The following is a 15,600-nucleotide window of genomic DNA, read 5'->3' as shown; positions in this document are numbered from 1 at the left end:
AACCAGATCCAAAATATAAGTTTCAAGTTTCTCCAGTTAATAGTCATACATCTGAAGATATTTTTCATGTGGCAACTTCTAAGTTTGTTTCACCGAATGGAAGTGAATCGCTTGAGAGAAGTGTTATAGCTGATTTATACTTTTAATAAATACATTGGTTAATATACAACATAATGAAAAATACATCCAGGCACCAAGACATCCAGCAACGACTAAACAAACCCTACTGTCACCACTGTCTTCCCACTCCTGGTCTCCTGCACCACAGTAGCCAAAAAATACTACCCAAGAGATTCTTTTGGCTGCTATTGTTGTTTGCGGTTGAACTGCAGAGAATTGCTCTTCAACTGCAAACAACAGAAAGCAAAAAATATAGAAAGGGCTAAGGATTCCCGAACTAAGAAATGTAACCTGGATATGAGTTGTTTTAACTATACTCTATGTATCAAAAATGGAGAAATTTATACTTTTCTCCCTTTTGAACAAATTTTTATTAAGTTTTTATTCCAATGCCCATATTCCTAACAATTTGATAAAGTTTTTAAAGCTTAAAAACAATCCTCAAAATCATCCCTTCTCCCTTCCCATATATTTTAAATGGTTTTCTACTTGATCAAATAACATCCTAAATTATATACAAACAAATTTCAATTATACAACAGACAAAGTTTAAAGTTAGTTGCCCCCTTTACGAAACAAAAAAAATTAAGTTACAACAAAAAAAAATAACAGAATTGAAGAATTTTTTCTCAATTATTGGTAACACAAAAATTATAATAGTCAGAATCTGCACTTACTCTTCACCCCTTTCTTCCCCTTTCGTTCCTTCTTGTACTGTTCCTTCAGTTTACTTATTAGTCCCTGGTCTACATCCCAAACCTCAGCAGTTGGGGAGAGGTCATCTTTATCTACATGCAGCATATTATTAAAAGAAAAAAAATCAGCAGTTGGCAATGCAAGCTGTTGGCAGTAAACTGTTATAGCTTTACATAATCATAATAAAATGTACTAATAGCATATATTCAAAATACTTTAAAGGTGCAGTCTCAGTTCTGGTATTCACAACTCAAACTCTAAATGCCCAAGTCATAAGTCTCTAAACATTTAATACCGACAGTTAAATGGTGCTTCATTTTTATGAACCACAAATTTGAAGGTTATTATTCATTCAATGGACTGACATTAGAAATCTAATGTTATAAAAATAGATCACTGCATCTTTATAAAAATGTTAATAAAAAATATTCAGCCAGCATCATAAAAGCAAATGAATGAAATACATGCGAACTACTTGGAAAAGTGCAAGCTAGAAAGTTAAGTGCTGTTTCATTGATGAAAATATTCATGCACCTTCTGTCATACTGATTCTGCATGCACAGGATTAACTGTACTAATGGAGAGGCATTCTAGTCCAATATAATACATACATATAGTTCAAAAATACAATGTCTTGAATAATCCATACAAAGCATTCAGAGAATCCCACCTCTGCCCCCACCCACCCAAATAGTTCAACATCTCATTACCTTCTTCCATTGGTCTATAACTAAGATTAGCAAAAAAACAAAACAAAACAAAACAAAAACAAAAACACAAAAAAACAAAACTCAAATTCCACTGAAGAGTTTTTTTAGAAATGATTTCTTTTTCAGGATAAAAGTAGTGATCAGCATGGAGAAGTGAAAACATATATTGCTGTACATCTGCTAAAGATACGTCAGCTATTTTAGCTGAATAGTAAATCCACATTTAACTAAATACTCGTGCCTGAGAAAAATTTACTCATGGTAAACTAGAGGAAAAACAGTAAAAAGAGGGAACATAAAAATAATTAAGTCTTCGAGAATTATGTTAAATATTGAGGGTTTTCCCCTACTTTGTGTGGTTTTAAAACAGCCATGTCATTAGGAAGTTTAACACTGTGACTTGTTAAGTTTTTGATAACTCAGTATATTCTGGCTCACAAAGTTTTGTAAGAGCCACCCTAGGCCTCACTGACTTAATCTATAAAGTAGACATAAAAAGCCTTTCTTTTCCTTTATAGATTGTTTTATGTACCAAACTTAAAAAATTCTCATATTTTAATGGCACACAGAAATGCAAATATTTACTGTACCTTGAGTTTTTCCTGCTACAATTGTCATAAGTTTTTCCCTGATGGTTATCCTACCTATGATCACAGGTGGTCAGTATGCAAAAAACTAAATCCTAGGCTTTAAATCAACTTGCTAACTTGAATTACTTGAAACTAGGTTACTCAAGACCAAAACTCACACGTAAGGTTATCTGTCAAATCCACAAATTGTAATGCTGTTTGTAATACAGTTTTAAAGAGAAAATTCACTTTACTCAATTCACATGTATTTAAATCATGAAGTTTCCTGAAAACTACGCTGCATAGGACTCCTTCTGTAAACTTACTGAATATACCCAAAAAAACCCCGGAATCTCAACAATTAATCATTTGCACTCATCTTAATGAAGTTAACAATTCTTAATTTCAACTACTTAAAGCAAGACAAATTGATACATTTTGAGCAAATATTTTCTAAACCTCATAGAGACCAAAAAACCTTAAGTCATACAAAGTTTATATAGGAAATTAGATAGAACAGAAAAATTTAGCAAGAGCCAAACAGTTTTCTAAAAGATCTATGTAGAGAGAAAAACACTGTGTATAACTCTAACTATAGTTGACAAAGAGAGTGGAGTGAAATTGCATAGGGAATAAAATAAGGATAAGCTTAAGGAAAAAAATAATTGCAAGATAATCTCAAATCTAGAAAACAAAAGTAAATTTAGGCAGTGCAAAGAACAGGCTGGTGAATGCATATGTGCACAAACAACATCCTGAAACTTGCCTGGTAAGTAACAGCTGATTTGATATTGCTTATAAGAAATAGATAAGAGCAAAAGGGAAGAGGCAGCATAATCTTCTACATATTAATCCTGTTTTTAAAAAATCTAGGGGGAAAAAATACCAAGAAATGAGGTTGAATCATTTACAGTAACTTTTTTGTCTAAAAGAAAACACAAATATGCATAACAAAGTTGACTCCTGACAGCTCAAACCCACAAAAACATGAAATTCTATTATGGTAATTCTGATTACCAAAGCAGAGGAAGTACACAAATCTATTAACTGTAGCATAAATTTATTACTAACTTTATGCAAATAATCTCATACTTTATCCATTATGCTTAAGTACAAACATTCATGTGATAACTGTATTTTGTACTTCTATAAATCTCTACAAATCACAGTTTCAAAGGCAGGAGACAACAAATGAACAATTTTAAAATGTCTAGTCTCCATGAAATAAAAAGCAAAATAAAAATCCCAACTACTGTTTTTGATAACGAGAAGAATGAAAAATTACTAATATTAAACTCAGACTAATATAGATGACAGTGAAAAGACCATTTAAAAACTTGCTAAAAGGCAGTGGTTTCGTAAATAAAAAAATTCAAAGTCAGAGATAACAAAGTTATTTGTTGACTGCTAATACACAAAATAAAAATCAGATTCTCTAATGTGAGTAAGTACTGGAGTATGTTTCATTAAGACAAGACTTATTAAAAAAAAAAAAAAAAAAAACAACAATCAGTGTTCTTTTACCCAATAATTTAAATCTGGGCAGTAGCTCACACCTGTTATCCCAGTACTTTAGGAGGCCATGGGGGGTGCATCACCCGAGGTCAGGAGTTGAAGACCAGCCTGGCCAACATGGTGAAACCCTGTCTCTACTAAAAATACAAAAATTAGCCAGGCCTATAATCCCAGTTACTCTGGAGGCTGAGGAAGGAGAATCACTTCAATTCGGGAGGCAGAGGTTGCAGTGAGCCAAGAATGTGCCATTGCACTCCAGACTGGGTAACAGAGTGAGACTCTGTCTCACCAAAAAAAAAAAAAAAAAAAAAAAAAAAAAAGAAAATCTAAATGCTACCACTTTCCTATTTATAAACATATTCAATTTTTTAGCAAATAAATTTCATAAATGTAAGACTGCTTGCATATTCATCTTCTTTGCTTTGGAAAAAATGACTATGACATCTTGTTGAGTAGAAATAATGAACTTTGGAAACAGTGCATAAATCACTTGACAGTTTTCATTTCTTTTAGAAAAAAAAAAAAAACTATTTGAACCATCTTGTACTTAAGTTATTTTCCTTCATCGAGAACTTAAAATGTCTTAAAAATGGTATTTCCATCTTGTCTGGAAGATATTTTTTCGATTACTTCTGCTTACACAGGAGACACAGGCACTGTCAAATATTGACAATAAAAAACAAAGTACTGAAAGTTGTCTTAAAACAAACTCTGCTCTACAATCTCAAAAGTCTTCAGACAGAAGGATCAATCAGTTGTAAGTAATATGGAAACTATTATCAAAGAAATAATGCCATTCCATATAAATTAAATTCCTGAATTTTTTCTTTATCCTTTGACTAAACTGCTAGCAACTTGAGGCTAAGGAAACAGGAATGAATTTGTGTCAAGATTTAGCTAAAGAGATACTCAATAAATTATTTTGATCATTTTCTTTTTAATGAAAATAATCTAAATGTGCATCACAGGGCTCTGGTTAAATAAAATTATAGCACATTATTGACAGAATATTATGAAGCTATTAAAAACGATGCTGACTGGGTGTGGTGACTCTTGCCTGTAATCCCAGCACTTTGGGAGGCCAGCAGGCAGATTGTTTGAGTCCAGGAGTTCAAGACTAGCCTGAGCAACATGGACAAACCCCGGCTCTACAAAAAAAAAAAAAAAAAATGTAAAAATCAGCCAGGTGTGGTCACACGCCTGTGGTCTCAGTTATTGAGGAGGCTGAGGTGGGAGGACCCCTTGAGCCTGGGAGGCGAAGCTCACAGTGAGTCGACTGCGCCACAGCACTCCAGCCTGTCTCAAAAAAACCAAAAAGCGCTACAGAAGAACCATGTATTAAGTGAAAAGTGTGCATTACAAATCAACATTTAGCAAAATCCTTTGTTAACTAAGTAAATATATATACGTATACTTATTAAAAAATTCATCTTCTCATGTATTTGTAGGTTCTAAGTTTTCTAAAACATGCTTCTATTACAAAATAATTATATATTTATATAATTATAAAACAATAAGAAAAAAACAATACTTTTGAGATTACTGGAAAAAGATAAGGTATTTCTGACACTGAATGCCTGCACAGATAAGCTAAAAGAAAAGTTAAATACTTTTACTGTTTCTCCTGAGCAATGCTGATTTTGAAGAAATGTACCCTTCTAAAACACAATCGTTTTCAAATGGTAAGTACAAAAATGTAGTCTACAAAGTAATTGTGGAGTTTTCCCATGTATTAAATTAATGTGTCTCTTCTATTTCCATTTAGGAAAAGAGAGAAGTGAAGGTCTGAAAATAATGCTTGAGAATTATAAAAAGAAAACCGGTGGCAAAATTCAAATCTTTTAAGTATTTGATTCATTTTTTATATCAAGATAATAAATGTATTATATATTAGGTTTATTCTCTCTTGCTATTAGCAATATTTGGTTTAAACACATAAATAAGGCATTTTCTAAAAACCCCAAATGTTTGCTATCAAAATAATTTTTTAAAAAAATCTAGTGATTATTCCTTTTCCTTGTAATTAAGCAAAGCTTTGATGTATTAAAATAACCTTCTCCAGGCCAGAAGCAATGGCTCATGCCTGTAATCCCAGCACTTTGGGAGGCCGAGGTGGGCAGATCACGAGGTCAAGAGATCGAGGCCATCCTGGCTAACAAGGTGAAACTTCGTCTCTACTAAAAATACAAAAATTAGCTGGGTGTGGTGGGGTGCACCTGCAGTCCCAGCTACTCAGGAGGCTGAGGCAGAATTGCTTGAACCTGGGAGCCAGAGACCGCAGTGAGCCGAGATCACACCACTGCACTCCAGCCTGGCAACAGAGCGAGACTGTCTCAAAAAAAAAAAAAATAAATAAAATAAAAATAATAATAATAACTTTCTCCAATAAAGCTCAGTAAACACACTTTGCTCCACCTACCAGACAACATGCTGATATTAAATGAGGATTGCATGAACGTATTTACTAGGAAAAACATAATGGACATCAGTTATTACCTTAAAATATTTTTTACACTTATTTTACTTCCTAATGGGGTTTTTAACTGTGTACAGATAAAGAATCGTTTTCTTTTAGTTACGCCTGAATTATTATTAGCATTATGTAACACTTCCAAAGTTTAGGCCCTAACATTTTACACACTGAATATTATAGGCAGTAAAGTTTAGTATCTTCACTAAATTGTGCTCAATATAGAGCTATAATTCAGGATTAGTAGCTTTGTTGCTTCTTAGTAATTAATCAGATAACACCATATAGACATACTGAGTTAAATCTTCCTAAATCTAGAATACCAAATTAAATAATGGGAATGTTTAAAACTGAATACATACATTTTAAAAAATCTATTAAAGAAAAAGAAAATGAATTTCCAAATTAATTAAATAGTTCAACTTTAAATCCAGACAAATTACAAAAATCTAAATCCACCAGAAGCCATATATATTAAGCAGTTTAGTCACCAAATGTAAATAAATTGGTACAAAATACCTTGTTATTATTCAACATCACCTCCCTTGCTCTCAGTTTAACTGCCACCATACATTCAGATACACATATTCCACATGTAATATTTTATAATAACCCATCATTAAAGGCTATATTTCCTCCCACCCCCTATTTCTTTATCACCTTACCCCATTCTGTGCCATCCCCCGAACTCCGTGCTTCTCCAGCTCCTTCACCATCTTCAGCAGTCACTAAAAAATCAAATTCTTTCAGTGCTTCCTCAGTATCAGGATCGTCAGTTAGGTCAGCAGCTAAACCTTCATTACCTATCTGTAAATAGAATATAAGCCAAGAATTACTTTTATTATACATTAAAAAGGGATCCTTTAATATTGTCACATAACTATATTCACCCATTTTTAAATTACTTGGATCCAAAACTTTAGATTGCCCATGTAATTCACAAATCCCAAATTATACCTTAGATAAATGGTTCAACAGTGCTGTCCAAGATCGATCTAAGTAATATGGTACTAAAAATGGTTTAAGGGCTAATCATCAAGAACAGTTAGTCTCTTATAGTATATTCATAATTAGTCCTCCACTGAAGAACCAGTCACTTATTTGCATTCTGATATGTTATCTTGAATTGACCTCATAAATGGGAAACTGCAGGCTTAGTCCTTCATTCATAGAGATATGGCATAGTAACTACTTTAAGTTCATAACTGTGATAATTATAATAGTGCTTTACCTTCCAGAACAAAAAAATAAAAAGGCTTAAAATCTCTATTCACCCAAATAGACTATAATACACATATAGAATATATCAAAAAACTGAAAACTGATTTTGTAGACTGGAAACTTTTGTGGAACATTGTCATTTTTTTCCTTACATTATTGAAAAATCTCAAAGCACCAACAATTAGAACTACCCACATTTTTTATATGGTTGAAATACTGTACACTATTCTGGTAACTCACAAATGGACAATCGACTCTACTTTTGCTTCTATCGCTAGCCCCCCAAACCACTAAAATAGATAAACCTGTTTCTTAGGTTATGAGCAAAAATAAATTTTTATTATTCCTTACTAAAGAACAAGAATGTCGAGACTTACTTATAATTCACAGATTACTCCCTCACCCAGGGTGGAAGTATTCCCACTGCAACTTCAGTTAATTTACCCCTTGTGTACTATACAAGAAGAGACAGACTTCTACAGTGATTCTCAATTGTGGCAGAGGTGGAAAGGGGGTAGCTTTAAAAAGGTTTCAAAATCAACGGACTAGTCCTACAAAAACAAATCCTTTCTTGCCCATTTAGTGAATAATATAGCAAACAATAATTCCTACTGTATGTAATGCAAAAAGAGCTGAACACATAAAACCTTTAAGCAATATGTAAAATGAAGATGATCACTCCCAATGTAACTTAAGACATCTCAAAAATTTCTATTTCAACTACATGAATATATAGCTAATAAGAATATAAAATCGAATTCCTACTTTGTGTTTATTCATTCGATGTTTGTCTTTTCCTTCTGGGATGCCTTCAATCATGTCATTTTCCTCTTCTTCATCACTATCATCAGCATTTTCTAAGAAATTGAATGTCTCAAGAACATCACCAGAGGGCCTGTGGGAAGGAAAATAGATGAATCCAACTATTCCATCGGCTGGTTCTTTCTTTCTGGTTCCTATTTTAAATCAATTCTTAAAGCTAGAGAGATTTGAATGACTACCTTCTGTCTGAGGACTTTATTCCAGAAAAAAAGTTTGAAAGATTCATGTTCTACGACTGAAATAAAAGTAACTATTCTCTGCTGTCTTTCTCCAAAGTTCATTGTCCAAAATACTTTAGGTAATTACTGCATCAAAATAAAATCCTATGGTATTAGGCACTCGAATTTATTATTAGTTCTCAAAATAAAGCCACCATAAGCAAATGAAACTTAGCATTTCTTTTAAGTACAACCTCTTACAGTTTAGTATAAATGTTTGAGGACTAAAACAGTAAATACCAAAGTTTATCAGGTGGGGCCAGGGACAGTGCTTCATGTAATCCCAGTACTTTGGGAGGTGAAGGCAGGAGGATCACTTGAGCCTAGGAGTTCAGGACCAAGACCAGCCTGGGCAACATAGTGAAGTCTGTCTTCAAAAAAAATTAGCTAGGTATGGTGTCGTGTGCCTATAGTCTCAGCTACTCAGGAGACTGAGGCTGGAGGATCACTTCAGCCCAGGACATCGAGGCTGCAGTGAGCTATAGCTATACACTGCATTCCAGCCTGGGTGACAGAGCAAGACCCTGTCTCAAAATGAAAACAAAAAAATTTAAAAATAATTTATCAAGCAGCCCAGATTTAAATTTATAGTAAATCAGATATAAAACATCCCAATCCATTTCACGGCCTGTCATATCTAGAAGAAAGAACTCAAAATCTATTAAAGAAATACTTTTAAGTCTTACAGAATCACTCATATAACAGGTAATAGGGACAGGCTTAACTAAATATTTTAACTAATTTGAGTTTCTCTATACACACACAAAAAAGGTTTTCATATAGCTGTTTGAATGTCTAACAATAAAGGCAGCAACAAAAACAATAAAGGCAGTAGAAAATTCAGCTGAACAATAACTTTCACCATGAAAAGTCTCTGCTCTGCCACTAAGTAGCTGCTTGAATTTGGCCAAACCATTTAAAACTTTGGCCTCAATTTCTTTACCTGTAAATCATGGGAGCTGAATTAGATTCTCAATGTCTTTACTAAGACTACATGGTACCAAAAAGAAAAATCATATAAAACTCAGGGAGGGTTTTTGCCCCCCGCCCCCAATTGGTTGCCTCCATTAGTTCAAATTAGCATATAACACAATTCAGATTCTAGTCATCCCTTGGCTTCCATGAGGGATTGGTTCTGGGACACATACCTCCCCCTATGATGCTCAAGTACCTACATACATTCTCCTTATAGTATACTTTAAATCATCTCTAGATTACTTATAATACCAAATACAATGTAAATACTACATAAATAGGTGTCATACTGCATTTTTAAATTTGTATTTTATTTTTTGTCATTTTTTTTCAATGTGGTATTTTCAATCCATCGATGCAGAACCCACAGACAGAAAGGGTTCACTATATTTTTTAAAAAGCATTAACAAAGAGTTTTAATAGGTTGCACTATATCCCACCCAATCCAGCACAGTTTAAAGAAACTGTATAAAGACTGAATGTAGAAGGAGATGGTTTTTACAAATGCAAATTAGTAAAAACAACCACAAATCTACCAGAACAATAAATACTTTCAGCTCAACATTTACAATATAACTTAGTATTTGGAGATTAAATGAAAGGCAATGATGCACTTGATAAAATTAGCATATCAATGATAAAATAATTTAAAATAATTTTTTTAAAGATATAAGATATTTAACTTTGAAAAATTAAGTACTGCTGCTCCTTGGATAGAAATTTCTGTCTCTAAAATGAGAGTTCTCCCTGTTTCCAGGTTATAAAAACTGCATTTAATCACAGCAATACATTTGCATGGCTTTAAAAGTCAAACAGAACACAAGCATAAAAGAAAGAATTGATGAATCAGATTTCGCCAAAATTATTAACGTTTTCTCTTTGAAAGATACTAAGAAAATGTAAAGAAAATCTGTAAATTGGGAAAAAATATTTGCAACTTATATTTGATGAAAAACTTGTGTCAACGGTATATAAAGAACTCTTAAGCCATTATAGTAACAAAACAATTAAAAATGGGGAAATATTTCAAATAGACATTGCATCATAATGATGGGTGGAATGTAAATAAGCATATGAACAGATGCTCAACATCATTAGTCTTTAGGGAATTGAAAATTAAAGGATCATAGACTGTGAAAGGTCTCAGGGTTTTCCCTGCCTTCAAGCTAACAACCTCATCTATTACTGTTTCATGAATCCTGAAATAAGTCATAAAATTGAGTCAGAGACAAGAATTCTACTCCTCAGGAGCACAGGAAGTAACAGGATGATAATGTTTGCTGAATTTCCTTTGCCCAAGTCCCACAAGGGTGGCAAGGAGGGGATTGGGTAGATGTTACACTTACAGTTTGTTTGAATCATAGCGGAGGAACTCTGGGCTTAGGGAACTTGAATCTTTATATTGAACAGTAAGCGTGACTTTCCAGAAGACTGTCTCTATCTTACAAGGCTGTTTGTTATATAAATATCCTTAAATAGATAATCCAGAATAAAAGGGCAATATGTGTCTCTGCTCACAGGATGTTTAGAAACATGAGAGATCAATGGAGAATTGTCTCTAAAAAACAAAACAAAAATGAGATAGTGTCACAAACTTATAAGAATGACTAAAATTAAGGAACGCAGTCTGGAGTGGAGTTGATGAAGAGTAGAAAAAGATTAGAAGAGCTACTGAGCTGAAGAATGAAAAAAGGGGTCAGCCAGTAAAGAAAAAGAAAAGGGTTGTCAGGCAGCTTTTTAGGTCTCTAGTGAAGCTGGCTAAGAGTAATTTGGGGATCATAAGTATCGTTAATCTTTGGTTGTTGCAGCAGTTGCTAAAATGAAGTTCTGCTTGCTAGGAAGTACTCAGGAGAAAAAAGGCAAATAGCTCTAAATAAATTGACAAGGCACACAATGAGTAACAAGAGAGTCCCCTGATCCATCCTTCTCTATCTTTGATTCCTACACACTAGGAACAACCATTTTTCAACCTCTTTTTAAAGAAGCTTCCTTTGTTATTTACCCTATTTTTTCTAAATAACATGCTTAGATTGCTATTTCTTGATAAAAATTTTGTTCCCTACAGCCTCTATCCCACACCCACACTTCCTCCCATAACAGTAACATAGTTACATCAATTTACTTTCACCTATATTAATATTCCATGGTTACAAAGTACATATTAGTATTTCCATTTAAATCACATTGCAATGACTCCACTTCCTTTCTTTTATGTATAGTTTTCCTGAAATAACTGCCCAGTGTGGTTTTTCTTAACTGCCTGGTTTTCCAAGGATGTTATCACTATTCTCCTCTGAATTTTCCAGCAGAACTACACGTCTCTTTTCAAAATCCTCAGACACATAAAGCAATGTATTAATTTCCTATTTTCTAAGAAACTTTCCTTCCAATGTTCTGTCCTCCTTCCATTCTACTCTGGCTACTGTCCAGGCCCAATGAATAACTATTTCCTGAAATTTCCTTTTCTTCTCTTTATTAAATATCCTTTTTCTTGGATCCTACACTTTCCTCCTCAGCCTAGTCTCTCAGAATGCTGAGACACATCTCCAATAGCTTCCTGAGAAAAAAATGAAGGATAAATTTGAGGCTTTGATATCTAAATGTCTCTTTATGCTATTAATACTTTCACAAACAATACAGTACTTGGCTCAGTATACAAATCTAAATGGAAATCACTTTCCCTCAGGATTTTTAAGGCACTGCTCTACTATATTCTAGCTTTGTTTAATAATGCCTGATACCTAGTCTTTTCAACGTAGTCTAATTTTTCTATCTGGAAGATTTCAGAATTTCCACTTAATTTTTAGTATTCATGATGATAACCTCTGTATGGATCTTTTTTCAGCACCTGGAAAGAATCCTTTCAATCTGGAACAAACATCCCTGGAAATACATTCTGAAAATATATTTCAGAGAGTTTTCTTGTATTACTATTTTAATCAAGTTTTCAACAACACTTAATTTGTATTCTCTTTTTGAAACTCCTAGTCAGATACTGATCCTCCCAACTTGATCTCTGAATCTTCCTCTTTCTGGTCCTAACTGGTGTACTGTCCACATGGGTGCCATGGTCTGAATATTTGTGTCCCTTAGCAAAATTCCTATGTTGAAACCTAATCCCCAATATGATGGTATTAAGAGGTAGCCCTTTGGGAGGTGACAGAGTCTTTATGAATAGAATTAGTACCCTTACAAAAGAGGCCCAAAGGAGCCTAACTTTTCCACCATGTGAAAACTCAGTGGGAATTCAGCAGTCTGAAACCCAGAAAAGGGTCTTCACCAGAACCCAACCATGCTGACACATTGATCTTAGACTTCCCAACCTCCTGAGCTGTGAGAAATAAATTTCTATTATTTATAAACTACTCAGTCCATGGTATTTTGTTATAGCCACCCAGAAGGACTAAGAATATGGCTATGTCTTGTCAAGCTGCTGACTTAACTTATACATGATAGGTCACAGGCCCAGCCATTTCACTGACACATCCCAATTTTCAGTACCATTAGGCCTTTTCTATTAATGTGATTCAATTTTAATATCTTGCTTGTAAAAGATAAAAGCTGCCAACGTACTGGAAGTCAAACAGTAGGAGAAAACAGGAGATGTCAATGCTTAGCTGGAGACTTTCACACAACCCTGCTGTTTCCATTTTATACAATAACCCCATCTTTCAGTTGTTTTATTTCTTAAGACAACAGAAATCACTGGTGGAAAATACACTACCATTCTTTGGAGTAGGAGAGGGGTGCTGTTAAGCCAGTTTTGCAAGATGAAAGAGGATTTAACATTGTGCTTCTTAAACTTTTATTTTTCTTTGAGACGGAGTCTCCCTCTGTTGCCCAGGCTAGAGTGCAGTGGCATGATCTTGGCTCACTGCCACCTCTGCCTACCGGGTTCAAGCAATTCTTGTGCCTCAGCCTCCCTAGTAGCTAGGATTATAGGCGCCTAGCACCATGCCCAGCTAATTTTTGTAGTTTTAGTAGAGATGGAGTTTCACCATGTTGGCTAGGCTGATCTCAAGTGATCTGCCCTCCTTGGCCTCCCAAAGTGCTGGGATTATAGACGTAAGCCACCATGCCCAGCCTGTGCTTCTTAAATAAACTTTAAACCAATTCTCTATTCACACCCCTATTTAAACCTTTGACTCCAGATGTACCAAACACCTGTAATTCCTTAACCTTTGTGGCTTTACTGGAATTCTGTGACTTGAATTGGCTTATTCCTTTTCTTCATCCAATTGCTCTCAAATGCACTTATGTTTAACAAGCTTTCTTAGGGCCAGTCAGTTGTCATTCCTCCATTCTCTTTCTGGATTCCAAATTGTTAAATTCTCCCTATCTCACAGATAGTATACTCCCTTATTCTTTATGTTGTTTTCTTGTTGTTGTTCTTTTGTATTAATGCATCTTAAGCCCTTCACTTTCCTTTTAGCAAAATTTCTGAAAGGCACACAAGTAAAATGTGACTTTAATCTACCATGTTTAAAGTTGAAGTCTCGATCTGCGGATAATTTTCTCTTTGCCAATTGTTTATTTAATACGGTCTCTCATTCTAAAAAGACAAACAGAATCTTGAAAGTGAATATATCCAGATGAAAGGGAAAATAAAATGAAGCCAAGGGTAAGGCTGCTAAGTAAAAGACTAAATGTATCAATGCATTTTCTAGAAGAGGCCCACAAATTTGGCCCTGAGATTCCCAACAGCTAAAAAAAGAGAGTAGGCGGGGAGCAACAACTGGAGGTTCAAAGGTAAGTAAGACCAATTATTAAGAAGCACCACAACTTTTCCCAGTTGTAAGATCTAAGAGAATAAATAAATAAAAAGATCTAAGAGAACTTTCCCAATAAATCCTCATAAAGTAGATGCTTTGTGATATGATGCACTATGCAACCACAACATCCCCTACCATAAATCAAGAAATACAATAGTGCCACTCAATAGCATCTAATAAACACTAGCCCTGGTGGGGGATCACATTTCAACTAGATACACAGTATTTCCTAATAGCTAACAATTATGTAACACTTATTGTGTGCCAGTTACTGTTCTAAATGCTTTATATTAATGCATTCCTTCTTCATATCAATCCTAAGATCCTCATTTTACAAGTAATAAAAGTAACATTCCCTGCCCTCAGTGATGGCTAGTAACTAGTGGTTAACTTAGGATTCAAATCCAGTCTGTCTTCAGAATTGATATTAACTATTAGGCATAATGCCTCTAAAATATGAATCTAAAATTTGGGATCTGAAATCTAAAATTACATCCTCTACTTTTGAACATTAAGATTGCTTCTAATTTTTTCCTATTATAAATAAGAATGTAGTATACATGATTTTGCTGAAATATTGATCCACATGTTACACATTTTCTTACTCCTAGTTTTCAAATGACCCTAATAATGGCTCAACCATAACATGCCTACATTAGGGCAGAATCAGAAAATGTCAGTCTACTCATTAAGAAGAAAGCCTTGAATAAAACAACTATTTCCAGCCAGGCGCAGTGGCTCATGCCTGTAACCCTAGCTCTTTAGGAGGCTGTGGAAGGAGGATTGCTTGAGTCCAGGAGTTCAAGACCAGTAGGGAGAATATAATGAGGTCCTATCTCTACAAAAACTTACAAAAATTAGCTAGGTGTAGTGGCGTGTGGCTGTAGTCCCAGCTACTCTGGAGGCTGAAGTGGGAGAACTGCTTGAGCCTAGGAAGTTGTGGCTGCAGTGAGCTGTGATTGTACCACTGCACTCCAGCCTGGGCAACAGGGCAAGACACCATTCAAAACAACACTAAACAAATGAAAAACTACTACCTAAATGTCCATCAACAGGTAAAGAAATAAACCATTAGGCATATTGCCTAATGTTTATACAAAATGTAGTATATGCATAAACTGGAACATTGTTCAGTTATGAAAAGAAAAAGATCCTGTCACACACGACAACATGAATGAACTCTGAGGACATTATACTAAGTAAAACAGGCCAATCACAGAAGGACAAATACTACATCAGTCCAATTATGAATAGTGGTTGCCAGGGGCCAGAGGGAGGAGGAAATGGGGAGCTGTTGTTCAAAAGTTACCGTTTCCAGTCATACCAGATGAAAAAGTTCCAAAGAGCTGCTGTACAACATTGTGCTTCTCTTAACAATGCTGCACACTTTAAGAGGGCAGATCTCATGTTATGTGTTTAACATACACACACACACACACACACACTCTCCAAAAAACTATCAAAGTCTTAAGAAGCTTTACAAGGAGAATATATAGTTTATTGAGGATCTTT

General features: G+C 34.5%; 1 protein-coding gene across 4 annotated transcripts in view; it reads right to left on the bottom strand.

The window, feature by feature from the left end:
• Positions 1 to 15,600, bottom strand: part of STRN3 (striatin 3) — a 121,174-nt gene that overhangs the window by 36,552 nt on the left and 69,022 nt on the right. For 2 of the 4 annotated variants that reach the window (XM_032242613.1, XM_032242616.1), the window contains exons 6-8: positions 8,067 to 8,196; positions 6,746 to 6,887; positions 798 to 908 (exon numbers count right to left, since the gene is read on the bottom strand). In XM_032242613.1, coding sequence (XP_032098504.1) covers positions 798 to 908; positions 6,746 to 6,887; positions 8,067 to 8,196 — 383 coding nt within the window. The remainder of the gene's footprint in view (positions 1 to 797; positions 909 to 6,745; positions 6,888 to 8,066; positions 8,197 to 15,600) is intronic. The other 2 variants (XM_032242614.1, XM_032242617.1) reach the window with 1 other exon arrangement.

Source organism: Sapajus apella, unplaced genomic scaffold (assembly GCF_009761245.1).
Source record: "Sapajus apella isolate SASKATOON/1434 unplaced genomic scaffold, GSC_monkey_1.0 scaffold50, whole genome shotgun sequence".
Taxonomy (NCBI): domain Eukaryota; kingdom Metazoa; phylum Chordata; class Mammalia; order Primates; family Cebidae; genus Sapajus; species Sapajus apella.
This window is presented reverse-complemented; position numbering and strand designations above follow the sequence as displayed.